The 22,298-nt window shown below is 41.7% G+C and overlaps 1 protein-coding gene across 9 annotated transcripts in view; it reads left to right on the top strand.

Moving 5' to 3' along the window:
• Positions 1-22,298, top strand: part of gramd1ba (GRAM domain containing 1Ba) — a 443,148-nt gene that overhangs the window by 114,875 nt on the left and 305,975 nt on the right. For 7 of the 9 annotated variants that reach the window (XM_063038621.1, XM_063038608.1, XM_063038607.1 and 4 more), the window contains one exon: positions 9,359-9,436. Coding sequence is in view for 4 of the 9 variants with exons in the window: in XM_063038608.1 (XP_062894678.1) it covers positions 9,359-9,436 (78 nt within the window). In the remaining 5 variants the exon portion in view is untranslated. Of the gene's footprint in view, positions 1-9,138; positions 9,231-9,358; positions 9,437-22,298 lie in introns of those variants that run through there. The other 2 variants (XM_063038611.1, XM_063038616.1) reach the window with 1 other exon arrangement.

Here is a 22,298-nt window from a genome sequence, read left to right as displayed (position 1 = left end):
GGATGTGAATATTCCAGCTTCAAGAGTAGTGTATGTGCTTTTAAGTTTTGAAGACTGGTGCTTTTCTCAAGTATGACTAAAAACAAAAATTAAATATTTAATGGATAGGGCCCTTACCTTTTTATTGAACATGGAATGTTTTGGATAGGGATAAAATCGCACGTGCATGCATGCCTTTCATTGTTTTTGCCACCAAATTAAATTAATCTTTACTGGCTGGCTGAATTTTTAAAAGTTCCCATGGATAACTATAGCAGAATATTGTTATAGCAATACTTGGGGCTCCATAGGATGTCCATTTTCCATGGTATTTAAATAAAAGTGGATTTCGTAGCTTTACAATGTTTATTGTGAGTCTACAATTTCATAATTTTAAAACATAAATTTTAGCTGTTTTGTCAAATGTCAGTCATTTCTTTCTTGTTGCTTTGGGATGTGGAGATGATAAGCAAGGCCAGCATTTTGTTCTCCATCCATAGCTACATTTGAGAAGGTGTGTGCATTCTGTTTAATCATACTACCAGGTGTTAAAGGTACTACTGCAATACTTTTAGTAAAGCAGTTTGATTCGGTAATATCAATATATTTTCATGTCCAGATGCTTTATGAGTGTGAGGGGACGTTATTTACTCTTTCTTTTTCATTGCATATTTAGAGCAGTGCAGGATAGCGAAATGATCCTCTTGCAGGTTGTGGGAAGGCAGAGAGCCCTCCAGTGTCCCTGACGACTACACCTGCAAGAAGTGCATCCAGCAACAACACCCTTCCATAGCACTGGGACTTAAGAGTCACATTGCTTTCTTTGTGCTTATAGATAATTGATGGTGTTGAAAATTAAACTTTCTGTTGTCATCTTTAATAGTGCTTATTCGTCAAGAGAAAATCCAAATAAAATGAAAGCTTCAGTTCAGCCGTCTGCTATTAAGTTCTCTAACAATGGATAAAGCTATATTTTTAAAAAATGAAAAAGCTGATGGAAGAAAATAGCTGATGAAAATTCATTTGACAAATATTTAACTCCAGTTAAAGTCTGGCTAATTTGAGATATCTTTGGTAGTTTTATGGTTGCATCTCCTTGATATCTGATGTATTTAAATTGTTGAAGTGCATGACTGTAGATTATAAGAACATAAGAAGTAGGAGCAGGAGCAGGCCAACCGGCCCATTGAGCCTGCCCTGCCATTCAGTAAGATCATGGCTGCTTTGTCTGTAAACCCAGCTCCATCTACCTGCCTTTTCCCCATAACCCTTAATTCCCCTACTATGTAAAAATCTACCTAACTGTATCTTAAATATATTTAGTGAAGAAACCTCAACTTCTTCCCTGGGCAGAGAATTCCACAGATTCACCACTCGCTGGGAAAAACAGTTTCTCCTCATCTCCATCCTAAATCTTCTCCCCTGAATCTTGAGGCAATGTCCCCTAGTTCTAGTGCCACCTACCAGTGGAAACAACTTTATCTTATCTATCCCTTCCAAAATTCTGTATGTTTTTATAAGATCCCCTCTCATGCTTCTGAATTCCAGAGAGTATAATCCCAGGCGACTCAGTCGCTCCTCATAGGTTAATCCCTTCATCTCTGGAATCAACCTGGTGAACCTCCTCTGCAGTGCCTGCAAAGCCAGTATATCCTTCCTCAAGGATGGAGACCAGAACTGCACACAGTACTCCAGGTGCGGCCTCACCAGTACCCTGTATAGTTGCAGCATGACCTCCCTGCTCTTGAATTCAATTCCTCTAGCAATGAAGGTCAACATTCTGTTTGCCTTCTTAATAACCTGTTGTACCTGCAAGCCAACTTTTTGCGATTTCATGCAGAAGCACTCCCAAGTCTATCTGCACAACAGCATGCTGCAATCTTTCACCATTTAAATAATAATCTGCTTTTCTATTATTCCTTCCAAAGTTGATGATCTCGCATTTACCAATGTCGTATTTCATCTGCCAGACCTTGGCCCACTCACTTAACCTATCTATATCCCTCTGCAGACTCTCCACATTCTCTGTACAATTTGATTTTCCACTCAGTTTAGTGTCATCGGCCAATTTTGCTATGCTACACTCAGTCCCCTCTTCCAAATCATCAATGTAAATGGTAAACAGCTGTGGGCCCAGCACCAACCCCTGTGGCATCCCACTCACCACTGACTGCCAACTGGAGAAACACTCATTTATACCAACTCTATTGGTTAACCAATCCACTATCCATGCCAATACACTTCCTCCGACTCCATGCATCTGTATCTTATTTGTAAGTCTCTTGAGCAGCGCCTTGTCGAACGCCTTCTGCAAATCCAGGTATACGACATCCACCTGTTCCCCTCTATCCAATGCACTCATTATGTCCTCAAAGAACTCCAGTAAGTTTGTCAAACAGGACCTGTCCTTTCTGAGTCCATGCTGCATCTGTCTAATGGAACCACTCCTTTCTAAATGTCTCGCTATTTCTTCCTTAATGACAGCTTCAAGCATTTTCCCAACTACAGATGTTAAGCTAACTGGCCTATAGTTGCCCGTCTTTTGCCTACATCTTTTTTTTAAAGAGTGGCGTGACATTTGCTGTCTTCCAATCCGCCGCAACCTGCCCAGAGTCTAGAGAATTTTGGTAAATGATTACCAATGCATCTATTATAACTTCCGCCAATTTCCTCAGCACCCTGGGATGCATCCCATCAGGACCAGGGGACTTATCTACCTTCAGGCTCTCTAGTTTGCTCATCACTATCTCTTTAGTGACAGTGATTTTATCGAGGTCCTCACCTTCCATTTCATCCATAACATCATTCTTTTGCATATTAGGTGTGTCCTCCACCACGAAGACCAACACAAAGTAGTCGTTCAAGGGACCTGCTTTGACTTTAGCCATCCTCTTCCGCTTTATATATTTATAAAAACTTTTACTATCTGTTTTTATATTTTGTGCTAATTTACTTTCATACTCTATCTTCCCTTTCCTTATTTCTTGTTTAGTTGTTCTTTGTTGCTTTTTAAAGTTTTCCCAATCCTTCAGTCTCCCACTACTCTTTGCAACTTTGTACACGAGCTTTTAATTTGATACTATCTTTTATTTCCTTAGTTATCCAAGGCTGGTTCTCCCCACACTTACTGTCCTTACTTTTGACTGGAATATACTTTTGTTGAACACTGTGAAAAACCTCTTTGAAAGTATTCCACTGTTCCTCAACTGTCGTACGAAATAGCCTGTGCTCCCAATCCACATTAGCCAACTCCTCCCTCATCCTGTTGTAGTCTCCCTTGTTCAAGCATGACACACTAGTTTTAGATCTAACTATTTCATCCTCCATCTATATACAAAATTCAATCATACTATTATCACTCTTTCCAAGAGGATCCCTGACTGCAAGATCGTTAATCTCACCTGTCTCATTGCACAGGACTAAGATAGCATTTCCCTTGTAGGTTCACTAACATGCTGCTCAACAAAGCCATCACGGATGCATTCTATGAAGTCCTCCTCAAGACTTCCTTGACCATCCTGATTCACCCAATCTATGTGGAAGTTAAAATCCCCCATGACAACTGCCGTTCCGTTCTTACAAGCCTCAGTTATTTCTTGGTTAATCGCCTCTGCCACTGCAATATTTTTATGAGGTGGCCTATAGACAACTCCCACCAGTGATTTTTTTTCCCTTTTACTATTCTTAATCTCTACCCAGATGGACTCAGCATTCTGCTCTGTAGATCTTATATTGTTTCTCACAATCGCCCTGATCTCATCCTTAATTAAGAGCGCCATCCCACCTCCTTTGCCTTCCTGCCTATCTTTCCATATTACCTGATATCCTTGGATATTTAATTAGTTGTTATCTTGCCTCAGTCTTCTTAACCTGTACATCTGATTCCTAGAACTTCCTAGAGTAAGACATCTACAGCTGCCAACTTGTGCTGCAATGGGTACTTCCTAAGTAACAACAAGTATTGTAGATTTGAATTTGAATTAAAACACCAAGATTCTGAACAAGGATTGTTGCCCTGAAACATTAGCTGTGCTTCTCCCTCTGCAGATTTGCTTAATATGCTGGGTATTTACAGTATTTCATGTTTTTATTTTGTGCTTGCAAAGCTTGTGAAGAGAACTGAGGGAAAATAATTTGATAACCTGTAATGCACACTGGCTACAAAATGGCCCCAGCCCCAGCCCCTAAACTGTGTTCACAAAGGGAAAATCCAATAGCTTTATTTTTACTCATAAAGAACCCGCAAACATCAATTTAAATAGTGACTATTTTACTTTGAGTGAGTGATAACTGTTGGCTAGTTCATCATGGAAAAATTCTGTTCTTTATTGTAAGTTTCCAAATGAACAGGCCTCTGTTTAATATTTCATCTGGAAATTGACACTGAACCTAGAAGAGATGAACAATAGAAAATAAGTTGGATTAATCATTCTCAATGAGGAAAGTTTCTTGATTATAATAAAAGGAGAACTTTTTGGAAATCCGGATGTGAAAAATAGAACGGATCAGTGTAGCATTGTAGTTAGTGGCAGCAATGAAGTTGTCAGATCTTGCAAGAAGTGAGGTAGGAGGAACTTGAATGAACTGTTGTTTCTGAGCACTTTCACAATTATTCCCTAGGTGAAAGATTTTGTCTCAAGAGTCTTTACAAATTACAGTAGTGCATATATAAATGAATGCCACGTGTGCCAGCGTTGTAGGAAGTGACTGATTGGTATGCAGTTCAGATATCAATCCATTTGTCGCCTCTCATTATCTGTTAAACTGTCTACCACAATTTAGTGCCAAATGGAAATATTGCAGGGGAATTGGTTTTGATACTATCAGAAATGTTGAAGTTAGTTGGTTAGGCTCATTGTTTCAGTTAGCCATATTGCTTGAGTCATTGCCATCTATCACACCAACCTAGAAAGCTCTCTGAGGCTTGCTACATGCAGATATGAACAACTTCATTAACTGCATGAAAGCATCTAGCCCAGACCGTGTACTTGGCCAAATACTAAACTGGCTGATCACTGATATTTTTAATCTCTCGCTTCAGCAATCTGAGGTTCCGACCTGTTTCAACCAGATTCAATTATATCAGTGCCGGAGCAAAATGTGGTAACCTACCTCAGTGACTATCGTCCAGTAGAAATTACATCCTCCATGATGAAGTGTTTTGAGTGGTTGGTGATTTCAACTCTGTCTGAGAAGCAATGTGGATCCACTCCAATATGCCTACTGTCACAACAGGTCCACAGTAGGTGCCATTTCATTAGCTCTTCACTCAACCCTGGAACATCTGGACAGCAAGGATGCATACATCAGCATGCTCTTTATCGACTGCTGCTCGGCATTCAACACTATCGTCCCCTCAAAACTTATTAATAAGCTTCAAGTCCTAGGTTTCAGTACCTCCTTGTGCAACTGGATCCTTGATTTCCTCACTTGCAGACCCCAGTCAGTTTAGATTGCCAATAACATCTCCTCCACCATCTCCATCAACACAGGTGCACCACAAGGCTGTGTGCTTAGCCCCCTGCTCTACTCGATTTATCCTTACCACTGTGAGGCTAAGCACAGATCCAATGCCATATTCAAGTTTGCTGATGACACCCACTGCCGTAGGCTGAATAAAAAAAGTGACAAATTAGCATATAGGAAGGTGATAAAAAATCTGGCTGAATGGTACCACAACAACAACAAAGCACTCAGTGTCAACAAGACCAAGGAGCTCATTATTGACTTTAGGAAGAGGAAACCGGAAGTCCATGGGCCAGTCCTTATCGGAGGATCAGAGGTTGAGAGAGTCAGCAAATTTAAACTCCTCAGTGTTATTGTTTTAGGGGATCTGTCTTAGGCCCAGCATGTAAGTACAATTACGAAGAAAGCATAGCAGCATCTCGACTGCCTTAGAAGCTTGTGAAGATTTGGCATGGTATCTAAAACTTCGACCAACTTCCATTGGTGTTTGGTGGAGAGTATATTAACTGATTACATCACGGCCTAGTATGAAAGCAGCTATGGAAAACCCTACAAGCAGGAGTGGATACGGCCCAGCCCATCACAGGTAAAGTCCTCCCCACCATTGAGCACATCTACACAGAGCACTGTCACAGGAAAGCAGCATCCATCATCGGGCACCCCCACCACTCAGGACATGCTCTCTTCTTGCTGCTGCCACCAGGAAGAAGTTGGAGGAGCCTCAAGGCCCACATAACCAGGTTTAGGAACAATTATTACCCCTCAACCATCAGGGCCTTGAACCAGTGGGGATAACTTCACTCAACTTCACTTGCCCTATTACTGAAATGTTCCCACAACCTATGGATTCACTTTCAAGAAAGCCTGATCTCATGTTCTTGATATTTACTGTATATTTATTTATTATTATTACTATTATTTTCTCTTTTTTATTTGCACAGTTTGTTGTTGTTTGCACATTGGTTGGTTATCCATCCTGCTGGGTGCAGTCTTTCATTAATTCTATTGTATTTCGTGGACTTACTGTGTATGCACACAAGAAAATGCATCTCAGGGTTGTATATGGTGACGTGTATGTACTTTGATAATAAATTTACTTTGAACTTTGACCTTTTTTTGAACTAACCACAACAGCTTCCATCACTTTGCACAGAGTTGAGAATAGAACAATGAAATATGTACAGTAGTGACTCAACAGGCCTTCTCTGACAGCAAGTCAAGCTCATGACTTAGATCATACTGAGGAAACGGGCAGGAACCAACAGGGAATGATGCTATTCTTTAAGTTCCTTGTCAAATTGCACACCATTCCGGTTTTTACATATACTGTATCTGTACTTTCCTCAAAGCTGCGTCAAACTCTAGAACTGCTTATCGTGCAGAACTGTGGGAGTACCTTCGCCATATGGAGTACAGTTTTCTAAGAAAGCATTGCTGCCAACAAAAATAGTTAAAGTTTGGAAAGTTTAGAAAAAGGGATGGTTGTTAAAGTTGTTGAGTATAACTAAAATGCATTGAATTATTTGGATCTGAAATGTGGTGTTGATCACTGAAATAAATATTATTATGTTGTTACAAAGCCAGATTCTTGTCCAGAGGAGAATATAATATTCAACAATTTATTTCTGCTTGTTCCGAATTGTGTTTGGGTAGAGTACAGAAAATGTGTTACTGGAGCAGAACTGGATTTGCTTCAAAGCAATGGCATTAGCATCAGTCACTGTTGGACTTGAAATCAAGTTTGATCCAGGCTCCTTGATCGGATCCTGTAGGTACAACCTTATTTGATGGTTTTGAGACGTGAACATTCTGAAAATTTGACTATTTTGTTTGGATTGCCCTAAGCTTATCAGCTTCATTGCTTTATCCAGGTCAGAATAATTGTATTTAGTTTCATTTTAATGAAAAATCAGTTTCAGATTGATTATCATCAGTTTGTGTTTTAACTTTATAGCAGGACAGATTTCTGAACCAACTTTATTTTCCTGTTTATTATCGATGGGTAACTGTTTTCTGGACAATGCTGCCATCTTGTGGCCATTCCCCATACATGACTTTTTGTGCCATGAAATTACATTGCGTTTACAGAGTGTGTTATGAAGTGAGATTTGCAGGCTAAATCATTAATCCAAAACTGTGTGAAGCTGGATAACGATTCAGATTGTTCATTCGGAGTAGTATTATTGCATATTTTAAGGCAAATATCTAGGTAGCTTCAGACATTCAAGCTTCTAATTTTTTTTCTATATCTGTCTTTACAGTAGACATGACAATAAAACAAAAAGTGAACTGCATTAGTTTTTTTAATCAAATAGACTCAATTTGAATCAAAACACTCTGGCTTCTGAATTTAAAATCAAAATAAAATGTCGCTAATGGAAATCTGAAATAAAACCAGAAAAATGAAACACTCTGTAGGTCAAGCGGCATCTACAGAAGAAGAAACAGTCAACATTTCAGGTCAAACTCTTACTTCTTTCATAGATACTGCTCGGCCTACTGAGTGTGTCCAGATTTTCTCTTTTTTACAGACTCAATTTTTCCTCTGTTTAATTTGATGTGTATTGAATTACCTGTTCTGAAATGTGACAATTCAGACCCTGCATTCTGATGAAGAGTTATTTTGGTGAAAACATTGACTCTGTTTCTCTTTCCCATGGACGCTGCCTGACCATAACATTTTCTGTTTCTTGCTTCTGCTTGTTAGCAATCTGATACACAGTTAGTGGTACAGAGTCATAGCACAGCACAGAAGCAGGCCGTTTGACCCATTTAATCTGTGCCGAAGATTAATCTGACCTGAATATGGACCATAGCCTTCCATATTCCTCCCAATCATGTCCCTACCCAAATTTCTCTTAAATTTTGAAATTGAAATCACATCCACCACTTGCGCTGGCAGTTTGTTCCACACTCTCACCACCCTCTGAGTCAAGTCAAGTTTATTGTCATTTAACTATAGACACGTATATAATGTATATAATCATATAATGTATATAGAAACGAGACAACATTTCTCCAAACCAGGGTGTAAAGAACAGTAGTACACATAATACACAATAACTTATGAATGTAAGGATAAAATCTATAGATGAATCACACATAAATAATGAACTGAAGTGCATAAATTAAATACTGTAAGGTTCGGAATAGAAACTGTTTCCCATCCTGACCCTTCTTGTTTTTATGCATCGGAGTCTCCTGCCTGATGGTGTGAAGAAGTTCCCCCTTATTTTCCCCTTGAACATTTCAGCTTTTGCTCTTAACCCATGACCTCTCGTTGTAGTTGATCCGACCTCAGTGAAAAAAGCCTGCTTGCATTTACCCTATCTGTACCTCTCATAATTTTTTATGCCTCTATCAAATCTCCCTTCACTCTTCTATGTTCTTGGGAATAAAGTCCGAACCTATTCAACCTTCCCTTATATCTCAAAACTAGTTGTTGTTTAACTAGTTGTTTTCCCTCTTCACAGATGTTTTTACATCCCTTGGAGTGGAAATCAAATAGATAGGATTTTACTTTCATGTCCTTGACGTTGTTCTAATTTGACAACAAGGCTACTAGGCCTTCTACATTAGGCTATAAATCAGAGAAATGGCTATGCCTAGTTTATCTAGCCAATCAGTGTTTAAAAAAATCAAATATAAATAGCTTGTGCTATGCGTAGTATTTTGTAATTCCACGTCAGTTAACTAAGTGCTCTTATTCTGTCAACCAATTTAATGTTTAAACATCAGGAAAGAAAATTACTGTTTGTTTTGTTAAGCTGAAGATGACCGAGGGGGTAGGACAGTAATTCCTGGTACCACATATTCAGAGTTAAAATAATTTTAATTAAATAAATAAGAGACATTAATACAAAGTTTTGCTGCTCCTACTATTTGTAATTCATCGTTCTTTTTCAATCTTCAGCAGTCAGCAAAGCAGTCAACAAAGCAGCCATGATGATGATTCTTCTCGGTTCCTGACTCCACACGTTCGAGAGGAAAGGTGAGCTTTGCCTCAAAAATTGTTCAAGCTCGGTTATTGTGAAATATGTGTATATGCTGATCGGTCGTTGACATCTGGACATTGTTGTAACTCAGAGAGATAATTTCTTCGGAAAGCAGAACAAATTTTAATGGTACAATTTATCATACAAGGGCAATGTTTGAATAGTGTGGGTATTACTATCTACTATAAAGAGTCTTGGTAACTTAGAACTTGAATTTGTTAGAATATTAGTATATTGGGATGGTACGATCTTAAAAAGAGAATATATTTCTTTAGAATTGAAATTTAACTGAAATAGTAAATTAGTTTCTTAGCTTTTAATTGGAGAAGCAGAATTTTTGATCACTAGCATATTTTCTTCCTATTCTCTTTCTAAATTGTCAAAGAATTAGGAGGTGCAATATTAAAGAAAGTACATAATGATAAGGTAAGGGTTAGACATGGAAGATAAACATAGTCTTCCCTCAGGATGAATACCTTTTAGTTGAAAAGGTTTAGAGGACTTGTCCGACTGACTGATGAGCAGAATTTTATAGTCTTATAAATTGTAACACTACAGATTTCATTGAAGGTTAAAAATATCTATCACTATGAAGAACAACAAAAGGCTGTGGGCCTCAGATTCTGGTTACTGCAGAAGAGAAATGTAGTTTGAGCAACTGACTTATGTGGGCAGATGGTGCTGTAAAATCACAAGTCATCTGCCCCTGAGCTAGGCTGTTTGTTCTAGTCATATACTGGAACCCGCCTTCCAGCACTTTGATGTGGTGAAAGGCACCTACATTGTGGGCAACCTGTGTTGTCAAGATATCATTCTCAGATATCTTAAAAATGGGGCTAGTTCAAAATGGAAAAAAAAATCCTTTCTCACATTTAACACAGTAAAGTGCACAAACTAAATAACTATCTCTGCCTTACATACACCCAATGACTTGGCCTCCACAGCTGTTTGTGGCAACAAATTTCACAGATTAACCACCCTATGACTAAAGTAATTTCTCCGCATCTCTGTTCTAAATGGACGTCCTTCAATTCTGAAGTCATGCCCTCTTGTCCTGGACTCCCCTACCATGGGAAATAACTTTGCCATATCTAATCTGTTCAGGCCTTTTAACATTCAGAATGTTTCTATGAGATCGCCACTCATTCTCCTGAACTCCGGGGAGTACAGCCCAGAGATGCCAGACGTTCCTCAATGGTAACCCTTTCATTCGTGGAATTATTCTCATGAAGCTTCTCTGAACCCTCTCCAATGTCAGTATATCCTTTCTAAAATAAGGAGCCCAGAACTGCACACAATACTCTTAAGTGTGGTCTCACGAGTGCCTTACAGAGCCTCAACATCACATCCCTGCTCTTATATTCTATACCTCTAGAAATGAATGCCAACAGTGCATTGGCCTTCTTCACCACTGACTTAACCTGGAGGTTAACCTTTAGGGTATCCTGCACAAGGACTCCCAAGTCCCTTTGCATCTGTGCATTTTGAATTCTCTCCCCATCTAAACAATAGTCTGCCTGTTTATTTCTTCCACCAATGTGCATTACCATACACTTTCCAACATTGTATTTCATTTGCCACTTCTTTGCCCATTCCCCTGAGCTATCTAAGTCTCTCTGCAGGCCCTCTGTTTCCTCAACACTACCCGCTCCTCCACCTATCTTTGTATCATCGGCAAATTTAGCCACAAATCCATTAATACTGTAGTCCAAATCATTGACATACAATGTAAAAAGCAGTGGTCCCACCACCGACCCTTGTGGAACTCCACTGGTAACCGGCAGCCAGCCAGAATAGGATCCTTTTATTCCCACTCTCTGTTTTCTGCTGATCAGCCAATGCTCCACCCATGCTAGTAACTCCCCTGTAATTCCATGGGCTCTTACCTTGCTAAGCAGCCTCGTGTGCGGGACCTTGTCTAAGGCCTTCTGAAAATCCAAGTACACCACATCTACTACATCTCCTTTGTTAACCCTGCTTGTAATTTCCTCAAAAAATTACAGTAGGTTAGTCAGGCAGGATTTTCCTTTCAGAGAACCATGCTGGCTTTGGCTTATCTTGTCACGTGCCTCTAGGTGCTCGTAATCTCATCCCCAACAATAGATTCCAACAACTTCCCAACCACTGAGGTCTGGCTAACAGGTCTATAGTTTCCTTTTTGCTGCCTCCCACCCTTCTTAAATAGCGGAGTAACATTTGCAATTTTCCTACCATCCGGTACAATGCCAGAATCTATCAATTCTTGAAAGATCATTCTTAATGCCTTTGCAATCTCTCCAGCTACTTCCTTCAGGACCCGAGGGTGCATTCCATCAGGTCCAGGAGATTTATCCACCCTCAGACCATTAAGCTTCCTGAGCTCCTTCTCAGTTGTAATTTTCACTGCACGTACTTCACTTCCCTGACACTCTTGAATGTCCGGTATACTGCAGATATCTTCCACTGTGAAGACTGATGCAAAATACACATTCAGTTCCTCTCTCATCTCTGCGTCTCTCATCATCTCTTTCCAGTGTAATTTTCTCTTAGCCCTATATCTACCCTCAACTCTCTTTTACCCTTTATATACTTAAAAAAAACTTTTAATATCTTCTTCGATATTAGTCACCAGCTTCCTTTCATAATTCATCTTTTCCTTCCTAATGACTGCCTTAGTTTCCTTCTGCAAGTTTTTATAAGCTTCCCAATCCTCTATCTTCCCACTAGCTTTGGCTTCCTTGTATGCCCTCTCTTTTGCTTGTACTTTGGTTGTGACTTCACTTGTCAGCCACGGTACTGTCCTCCTTCCATTCGAAAGTTTCTGCTTATTTGGAATATATCTGTCTTGCACTTACCTCATTTTTCGCAGAAACTCCAGCCATTGCTGCTCTGCTGTCCTCCTGCTAGTGTCTCTTTCCAGTCAACCTTGGCCAATTCCCCTCTCATGCCACTGTAATTTCCTTTATCCCACTGAAATACCGACACATTGTGCTTTAATTTCTCCTTCTCAAATTTGAAAGTGAACTCGATCATATTGTGATCATTGATCCCCAAGGGTTCCTTCACCTTAAACTGACTTATCACCTCCGGATCATGGCACAACACCCAATCCAGCACAGCTCGTCCCCTAGTGGACTCAACAACAAGCTGTTTTAAATGCCATTCCTTAGACACTCTACAAGTTCTTTCTCTTGAGGTCCAGTATCGGCCTGGTTTCTCAATCCACTTTCATGTTAAACTCCCCAACGATTATCATGACATTCCCCTTCTGACACGCCTTTTCCATCTCCTGCTGTAATTCGTATTCCACATCCCAGCTGCTGTTCGGAGGCCTGTATACAACTGCCATTAGGGTTCTTTCACTCTTGCCATTTCTTAACTCAGGGGTCCCCAACCTTTTTTGCACCGCGGACCGGTTTAATATTGACAACATTCTTGCGGACTGGCCGACCCCCCCCCCCCCCCCGGTGTTCAAGGTGGGGTTAAACTCACCTCAACATGTCTTTTACAGTTAGGGTTGCCAACTTTCTCTCTCCCAAATAAGGGACAAGAGTAGCAGTCAAATTCCGGGGCACTTTACCCCAGGAAAGACTACCATGACCATGAAGCCTTGTGCGGGCACCTGTGTGCGCATGTGTGTACGTGCTGATATTTCTCCACACAAATCGATTTTGCCTTCATCTTCCCGACTATGCTGTACATACATTATTTCTACGTTATATAGGCTGTGTATTTATCATATCATTCCTGCTTTTACTATATGTTAGTGTTATTTTAGGCTTTATGAGTTATTTGGTATGATTTGGATATTATTTTTTGTGTCTGGGAACGCTCAAAAATTTTTCCCATATAAATTAATGGTAATTGCTTCTTCGCTTCACACCATTTCATAGGAACGCTCTACCTTAGCGGGGGAAATACAGGACAAGGGCGGTCCTGTATGGGACGAACCAATTTAGCCCAATATACGGGATGTCCCGGCAAATACGGGACAGTTGGCAACCCTATGTTCAAGTTCAACAGTGCGTGACAGGGAATGAGGAAAGGTGCAGCTGACTCATATCGTTTCCTCGCGGCCCGGTAGCACATGCTTTGCGGACCGGTGGTTGGGGACCGCTGTCTTAACTCAACCCATAGAGACTCTACACCTTCCGATCCTATGTCATCTCTTTCTAATGATTTAATATTATTTCTTGTACACAGGACCACACCATCCCCTCTGCCTACTAACATATCTTTTCGATACATCGTATATCCTTGGACGTTCAGCTCCCAATGGCAGCCATCCTTTAGCCAAGTTTCAAAGATGGCCACAGTGTCACACTTGCCAATCTGTAGCTGAATTTCAAGGCCGTCCATTTTATTTCATATGCTGTGTGCATTCAAATCTAACACTTTCAGTCTAGTATTTGTTGCTTTCTGTTTTAACTGCACCACGTCTCTATTGCTCTACTATGTCCATGCCAACCTTTTTTCCATGTATTCTACTGATTCCGGTTGCCTGGATTAGGACTAATTCTGTCTATGATCTCCCTATTAAATGTCTGTCCAAATGCCTCTTAAGCATAGTAATTGTATGTGATCCCATCACCACCTCTGACAAAATGTTCCAGATATCAGCCAGTTTCAATATAAAGAAAAAATGATTTTCCTCTAAAACTGCTTCTTCTCACTTTAAGCCATGACAACTTGTTATTGGTATTCTTACCATGTGAAAAAGATTTTGACTACCTATCCTATCTATTTCTAATGAAGTAAATATTATAAAAATCTGTGCTCTATCTGGCAGCTGATGTCTGCTTTAATTGAATGGGGCTCAGTGGGTAGGTTTCCCAGTGTAAGAACTGGGAGATATAAAAAGATCGTATACTGTTGTATTCTGATTGCTTTCAGTTTATATGCCAAAATGTTTCTGGAAACCAGAAATTTCATGGGGAAACAGTTGAATTCCAAACAAGTGAATGGAAGTGCTGCACCATTATTCTGAGAATTTATTCACCTGGGTTTGTATTTTGTTGCATGCCTTTTGTCAGTTTTACATCTTGTCCACTAAAAGGCAGTAAAATCAAAGTATGAAGATCAAGTGCTTTACCTTATAGTTCAGTTTTCATTAATGCTTCCACTGCTGTTCCTCCAAAAACCTAAGAGACTCGATGTTTAAATATAAGAATGTATAATTTACCGTTAAAGAAAATAGGGTGAGACAATTTCAGACAAATTGCTTGGCACAAAAAAAAATTACAGTGTAAAGTTCAACTTTTTACCAGTTTTTCACCCTCCACCCTCACGCTCACACCCTCCACCCTCCCCCTTTGCTCTACCTGCTCAGCCCCCACACCTCAGCCCCTCTCTCGCTCCCTACTCTCTCTCTAATCCCCACTAACCCACTCTACCTCCCTCTCCCTCCCCTCCCCTTTCTTTCTTACCTCTGCTCTCCCTACCTCGCTCTCCTCCTCCCCCTCTCTCTCCCTCTCACTCCTTCTCCCCACTTTCCACCTCACTCTCCCCCTGTCTCCCCTGTCTTCCACCCCATTACCCTCTCCTGCTGTCTATCCCCCTCTCTCCCCCCCCCGCTCTACCCACCCGCGCTGCATCCCCTCGCTCTCACTCTCTCCCCACCCCCTTCACTCTCCGGTAACTGGTTTGTCTTCAGAGCAGTCAGGTTACAGTAAACTTGTGGAATGGCGTCATCAGAAGCTCCCAATTGATCCACCGCTCGATCCTGCCCTTGCTTTCCGTCTGCCTGCACCATGATGGCAAGCTGATTCATGGCTTTCACCCCCGGAGCAGGAACGCTTTCGCATTCTTCGCCCTTGTCCAGCCCTTCATGTGCATGTCGGGACAAAGCATCAGCATCAATGTTCCTGCTTCCCGGCCAGTACTTCAGGCTGAAATCATAAGCAGACAACGCTGCCAACCACCGATGGCCTGTGGCATCCAGCTTCACCGCAGTCAGGATACAAGTTAGGGGATTGTTGTCCATCCTCATCTCAAACTTAGTACCATAGAAGTAGTCACTCAGCTTATCCACCACAGCCCATTTCAATGCTAGAAACTCCAACTTGTGTGTGGGATAGTTGTTCTAAGAGGACGACAGACTCCAGCTGACAAGCGCAACAGGTCTCAACCCGGTGCCCTGATCCTGATACAGGACACCCCCTAACCCCCCTCTGCTGGCATTTGTATGCAGTACATATGGCAATCAGGGGTCTGCAAAAACCAGCACAGGTGCCTGGGTCAGCATCTCCTTTAGTGACTGTAAGGCCTCTTCACGTTTCACATCCCACCTTGGTCCAAAAGGCTCCAAAGGGCTAAGATACTTTTTACCCTCCTCCCTTTCTTCCCCAAGGGAGGGTAACCACACAAAAGCTGTTTCAACGGGTGACTCACTTTCGTGTAGCCCTTCACGAACCTCTGATAGTAACCACAGAACCCGAGGAACGAGCGCAAAGCACTCACAGTCTGGGCCCTTGGCCAGGTGGTCACCACCTCTATCTTAGATGGTTCAGTAGCTACTCCACACCGTGAGACTATGTGCCCAACGTAGCTAACAGACAACTTGCAGAACTGGCACTTGTCCAAGGAAAGTTTTAGCCGTTCAGCTTTCAGGCGACCTGACACTTTCAGTAGCCTTGCTTCATGTTCTTCCAAGGTGGACCCAAACACTATGAGGTCATCCAGATACACCAATACCTCAAGCAAATTCATATTCCCCACCGTTTTCTCCATGACCCACTGGAAGGTTGCAGGGGCTCCTGATATGCCCTGGGGCATTGTTTCAAACTGGAAGAATCGCGGTGGACATATAAATGCCGTCTTCTCTTTGTCAGCCTCACTCATGGGGATCTGGTAATATCCACTCCTCAAATCCAGCACACTGAACCACTTCGCACCACTCAGACAGGCCAGCATGTCTTCGATTCTTGGGACCGTATACTGGTTGGGGACGATACGCCTATTCAGAGTCCTATAGTCCACACACATCTGTACCGTCCCATTCTTCTTTCTGGCCACTACTACTGGGGGCTTTGGGACTTGGTGATGATTCCAGCTTCCTTCAACTTATACAAATGCTGCTGAGTGTCTTCCACCTCTGCAGGGGCCAGTCGCCGCGACCTCTCTCTGACGGGGTGTCCTCAGTCACTCAGATGTTGTGGCGAGTGCTCTTGGAACAACCCACATCAAACTTGTCAGTGGAAAAGACACCTTAGAGCTTCAACATCTTCTCCGTCAACCTCCTCTTCCAAACCGCAGGTACTAGGGAGTCCCCAAAGTTGAATGACTCAGCGGTCAACTTGCTCCCCTTTACAGAGGTTTCTCCCCAGCTTGTTTCACTGGGCAGCTAGACGTTACCATCACCGGGAACAGATGTTCCAGGGGCATCCCCCGCTTGAAAGTGACCTGCCTCTTCGCAGTATTCCTGACAATCACTGCCATCCTGCTCGCCTGTACAACCGAGGGCTTCTGCAGTTCGGGCCTCACCAGTACCCCAGCAGGAAATCCCGTCGACTCCTCGTTGTCTTCCAGAACGCCCTAAGGCATTCTGGGAAATTTGGGTGTCCTCATCACTCTCGCTACTTCCCGGGGCCGTAACATGATATAACTGGCTTTAACTGGGTGAACCGCACAGTTCCTTGTCTGAATTCGGTATCCGGCCCAATGCAGCCACGCACTTCCTCAAAAGCGGCCCAAAACACCAGGTGCATGGACAATGTTCCCTGAAAGCTCTCCCCAACCTTCTCCTTGTAGGCCCCCATGAGCCTCCTCACAAGAGGAGTGTTGGTCCCCACCAGGATTGAAACGCTGCCCTTCTCAATAGGGTCCTGGCAAACCAGTACTAATGTATCAAGGACCTCAGCCACTCCCACATCAGCCTCCAAAAACTCCAGCTTCAGTGACAGATAACCATCGTATGGATAATCACCAGCACTAAGACCCCAGATCTCCATTGCACTGAGTGGTATCAATGGTAAACCGTCAGATACCGGTTGTAAAACGAACAGTACAGCAACGTGACCTGCGACCCGGTGTTGAGTATGGCTTTAGCATAAATACCCTCTATCTGTAGCGATATACTGGAGCATGGCCCCACTAAGCCTTCAGGAATAGGGTCTTTTGCTTTCGGGGGTTCTTTGGTATATTGCTGAGAACATGTTCCCCCAGAGACACCAAGCCGTTCCCTCACTGGGTCTCCTCTAACTTTCCTGATGTCTCCCTCTGCTTAAGTACCCGGGGGCTCACTCTCCGAGGGGCTTCCCACCACCTACACTCCCACCTGAAGTGTCCCTCCTCACCACAGTTATAGCAGACAATACCGGCCGCCCCCCTTCTTGTGGAACCCTGGCCTCCGGCAGCCCTCTGTGTAGTCTGTCCCCTTAGGGGCTCCGCCTCTCTATCAGTCCCATCATACAGGGGGCCACAACTGGGACATCTCAGTTCTCAACTTTGCCACAATCTCCTTCTCCACTCCCCAGGTTGGGCTAGCCATGGTCACTTCACCACAAGGGGCTACTACCGAGGACTGTACCCTGTTGACGGAGCCCTCCCATGCCTCCGACGCGTCCTCCTCCTCCCGTACCTCTCTGATCAGCTCAACAAAAGAGGGAGGGAGACACGTCTTATGAGATAGTCGGAGATGCTAAGCGATCAGGTCCTTGGACTGGGCGCCCTTTACTATTTGGTCTATTCTTAACTGATCCACCTCAGTTGCCTGAATGACCCCTCTGCTCCACAAGCAATTTATCTGCCTCTCTAGCTGAAAAATGTAGGTAGAAAGCTTCTCCCCCTTCTGATGCATGTTCTGAAACCCCAAAATGAGCTCCATTGGGCTCCCTGTTGTGCCAAATGCCCAGTGCTCCCATGTAATCGGCAGCATTGGCTAGGGGGTACCGGGACTTCACGGATCTACCACGTCAGCAGCCCGTCCCCTCAAACTCTCAACCAAACTCTGTCGCTTTACGTCATCAGAGCACTGCCACTCATCAAACATTAGTATACTTAAGGTAACTACCATTTTTATGACAGGAAAGAACTGAAGCGGAAATAATTTTGATTTAATTGGATCTGTATAGACAGAAGTAAGCAGATAAAGCAAGAAGTGATACTAAGCAAGGGAATTAGGTAACTTTACAATTTTATGCAGATATACAAATTTACAGTAATTTTAACTATATCTTGATAGTCTATAACCTGAGGGCATCAATGTCAATTTCTCTAACTTATGGTAATACTCCCTGTTTTCCTTCCCTGTCCTCACCCACCTTTGTTTTCCTTTTCCACCCCGTCCACTTTTTTTCCCCTCATTGCTGTGGCCTCTCACCCCTTCTTTTACCCTCTGCTGTCTTCACAACCTGCACATCACCTCCCTCTGGTTTCCCACTTCCTTCCCTTTATTCCATGGTCTAATGTCCTCTCCTATTAGATTTCTTCCTCAGCCTATTGCCTCTTCTCCCCATCACCTTCTAGCTCATCATAGAATCATTCTGTTCTATCCCAACTCTCCCACCCACCTAACTTCCTCCCTCACCTGGATTCACCAATTACAGTTACCTTGTGCTGCGAACCCCCACACTTTATTATTCAAGCTTCTGCTCTCTTCCTTTCCAAGCCCATCCTGCTGTAGTGATGAAGAGGCTCAACCCGAAACGTTAACTGATGATTTCACTCTGTAGATGCTGGGTTCCTCCAGAAATTTATGGATGTTTTCCCACTGTCAGTAACAGTTGTATGGTTCCAGTTTTAAATGCTTTGTGATCATCTTTAGATTTGACTCTGTTGGAAGCTCCAAACTGACAATTCTTGTTTAAGAGAAAAAAAATGCCTTTGTGGCTACTACTCGAGGCATAAAAATACAAAACAGTACTTCAGCAGGATGTGGTGGTTGTTATCTTGTTAATGTGATGGAAACACTCTATTCTGCTTGTATTGAAATTAATGTACCAACTGATTTTTTAAGGACTCTGTAGATTGTGGAAAAAATATTAAGAAAATATACTTTCCTTTTGTAACCAAATGCTCAACATAATCTTATTGGAAAGGAATCAATGCAATACTATAGTGTGATGCCACCATGGTAAAAGCATTCTAAGTGATCAGATGTTGGAGACTGTTAATACTTTAAGCTTGTTTGTCTCTAAAAGCAAAACAAAACCGCAGATTCTGGAAATCTGGTAACAGATCATTGATCTAAAATGTTAACTCTGCTTTCCCACATATACATATGCGTGGTGTATGTAAGTAGGCACGTTGGTCTAGAGAAAACGTAATTCTACTTGCTACTCAAGATTGAAATGTCACAAAAATCATATCTGAAATTAGATGAAAATTTGTTTAAATCACCTCACACTAGAACAAATACTTATGGTTGTTGAGAATGTTCTCTATGTTTAAATGAATTTTCATGATTCTGTTTTGATAATTTGACTGACCTTTCACCGTATGTGTGGTTGTTCTCCAAGTCAGCGATGTGAGAATACAATACATGCTTTATAAAGTGGTGCATCCTGAGAAGTATCTAGAAATGGAAGCCTTGAGAATACATTGTTTTTGTTTTACCACAGAGTCAGGTTGAGTGAAAGTGATAACAGAATGAGACAAGACTTAAAAAAACGAAGACAAAGGGCTGAGGTATTAGATTCTTCATTGAATTTTCAAGGAGATTAAGTTAAGCGGTTGTCTCTACAACTTAATACTGTACTGAGGCTATGAACAGCAGCATAAAAACTTAATATAGCCCCCAAAATCTGACTGTTGAAAAATTGTGCTAATAGTAATTTAAAAAATAGTGACATTGACATGGTTAATTAAACCTATACTTCTTCACCTATAGTTCTTCACATTGCTGAATGGAAATAAAACTACTATGTTTAAAATAACACATTTATTTGCAACAATGATTGCATTTAAAAGGTATTTTACTGCCTGTGAAGTTTTTGGGAAGTTTTGGTGTCATTGAAAATGCTCTATAAATCCTTGTATTTCTTTCCTTCCACTGGTAACTGGGTGATGTGCATTCTGAAGGGGAGGAAGGATCTAGATGTAATAATGTGATTTCAAGCATTCTTAAGCATTGCTGATCTCAGAAGAAATTTAATGTGTTTTTTTTTAATATTAATGCTCTGACTAGCATGTAGGCAATTGAGTGGAGCCTGACTAACTTCTAGGCTACTGTTGATGAAACTTCCTGGTCGTGGTGCATATTCAGATTTGAGTGTAGCTCCTGGAGAAGTATGAAGCTTCTGCCTCTTCCTGGAGCCATATGCTCTGCTAGCTATTGATGCTAAAGCATGCCTAATAAGAAAAGGGAGTCAAAACTGTAAAAATTAAACCTTTTTAAATGTTCCAGATTGTAAAATGCAGTAGTAGTTTGAATTTACAAAAACTTATTTCCGCTGGACTTCTTTATAAACCTCTTTTAAGAATTTAAGCATGGGCAGCAAAACATAAATAGCTATAGGTGTTAGTAATAAACATGTTTAAACACATTTAATTAACCTTATTTAAATTAAGTTATTGTGGAGTATAATGTATGTTCGAATTTGGGAGAAATCCTGTGAGGCCCAACCTTTCTTAGAGGGTACGGAATGGTACCAGTATTCTCTTAACTCTGTTGAAACTGTATTGAATTTATAGGGAGAAGGAAGTGCACTTGATTATATTAGCAGGTTTAAAAAAAACAGGGATCTATGGTGTAGGAGAATGAACTGATGAGTTCAAAGTAAATTTATTATCAAAGTATATATATGTCGAGAGACTTCCGGTAGCGCTCATGGAGTGAAGTCGCGTTCTTGACTCGCTCCATTACCTCTGAGTTTTTTTTCTCTATGGTCAGCTATACTTTAATTAACCATTAAGGCATCAACTCTTACAATACTTTGAATTAAACTGAATTCTCCGACAACTGGATGGAACTTAGATCTGCTATGTCTAAGAACGAGAAAGACGGCAAGGATGGTAAACCTCCGGTTAAACCAAAAGCTACGGATCTCCCCCCGACTGAATCACCGGTGACTTTGAAAGCGATAGCGGAGTTAATTCAGAGGGAAATTTCAACCTCTGTTAGGGAGATGATTCGTACGGAAATTGCAGGACCTGCTAAAGACCTGATTCATACGGAAATCTCAACTAATTTCCAGAAAATTGCCGATTTAATTGATAAGATGCAAACATGTATTGCGGAACATCAGTCGGCTATATCTGATCTTCAAAAATTCGCGCAACAAAGTGAGCTTAAGATGGGGAAAATCGAAGAAACAATTAATGTTATGAAGAAGAAACTGGACTTTTTGACTTTTAAAAACTCTGACTTGGAATCTAGAATGCGACGGCAGAATATACGAATGATTGGCGTGAGGGAAGCCGCTGAAGGTAACAACCCCATGAAATATTTCTCCCAACTTTTAAAAGATGCATTCCCTACTGTATTTCCTGACCAACCACCGCTACTGGATCGTGTTCACAGAATCCCATCATACTCGTCTAGGTCAGATAGACCTAGGCATGTTATTTTACGTTTTCATTACTTTCAAGACAAGGAGAGACTGTTTCGATTCGCTCGATCTAAAGGTTTCATTGATTTTTCGGATCTTAGGTTCCGATTCGTGGAAGATTTCAGTAAACCAATCTGGGACCAACGGGTCCGTTACAGATCCGTGATGTCGGAATTCTATAAGAGGGATTTAAGACCAGCGCTGCTGTACCCTGCACGTCTAAGGATTCGCATGTCAGATGGAGCCCTTCGTTTTTTTGATTCTCCATCGGATGCCCAGAGTTATCTGGATCAACTTTCATCTCCAACATCTTAATTGCTTTCTTTTTAATTTTCTCCGTCGATCGGAGGCTGTGAATTGGTTGGTTTTAACTTTTCTGTGCCCTATTTGG

This window comes from Mobula hypostoma, chromosome X2 (genome assembly GCF_963921235.1).
Source record: "Mobula hypostoma chromosome X2, sMobHyp1.1, whole genome shotgun sequence".
Classification (NCBI taxonomy): Eukaryota; Metazoa; Chordata; class Chondrichthyes; order Myliobatiformes; family Myliobatidae; genus Mobula; species Mobula hypostoma.
The sequence above is the reverse complement of the archived record's forward strand: the minus strand, read 5'-3'. Positions and strand labels throughout refer to the sequence as shown.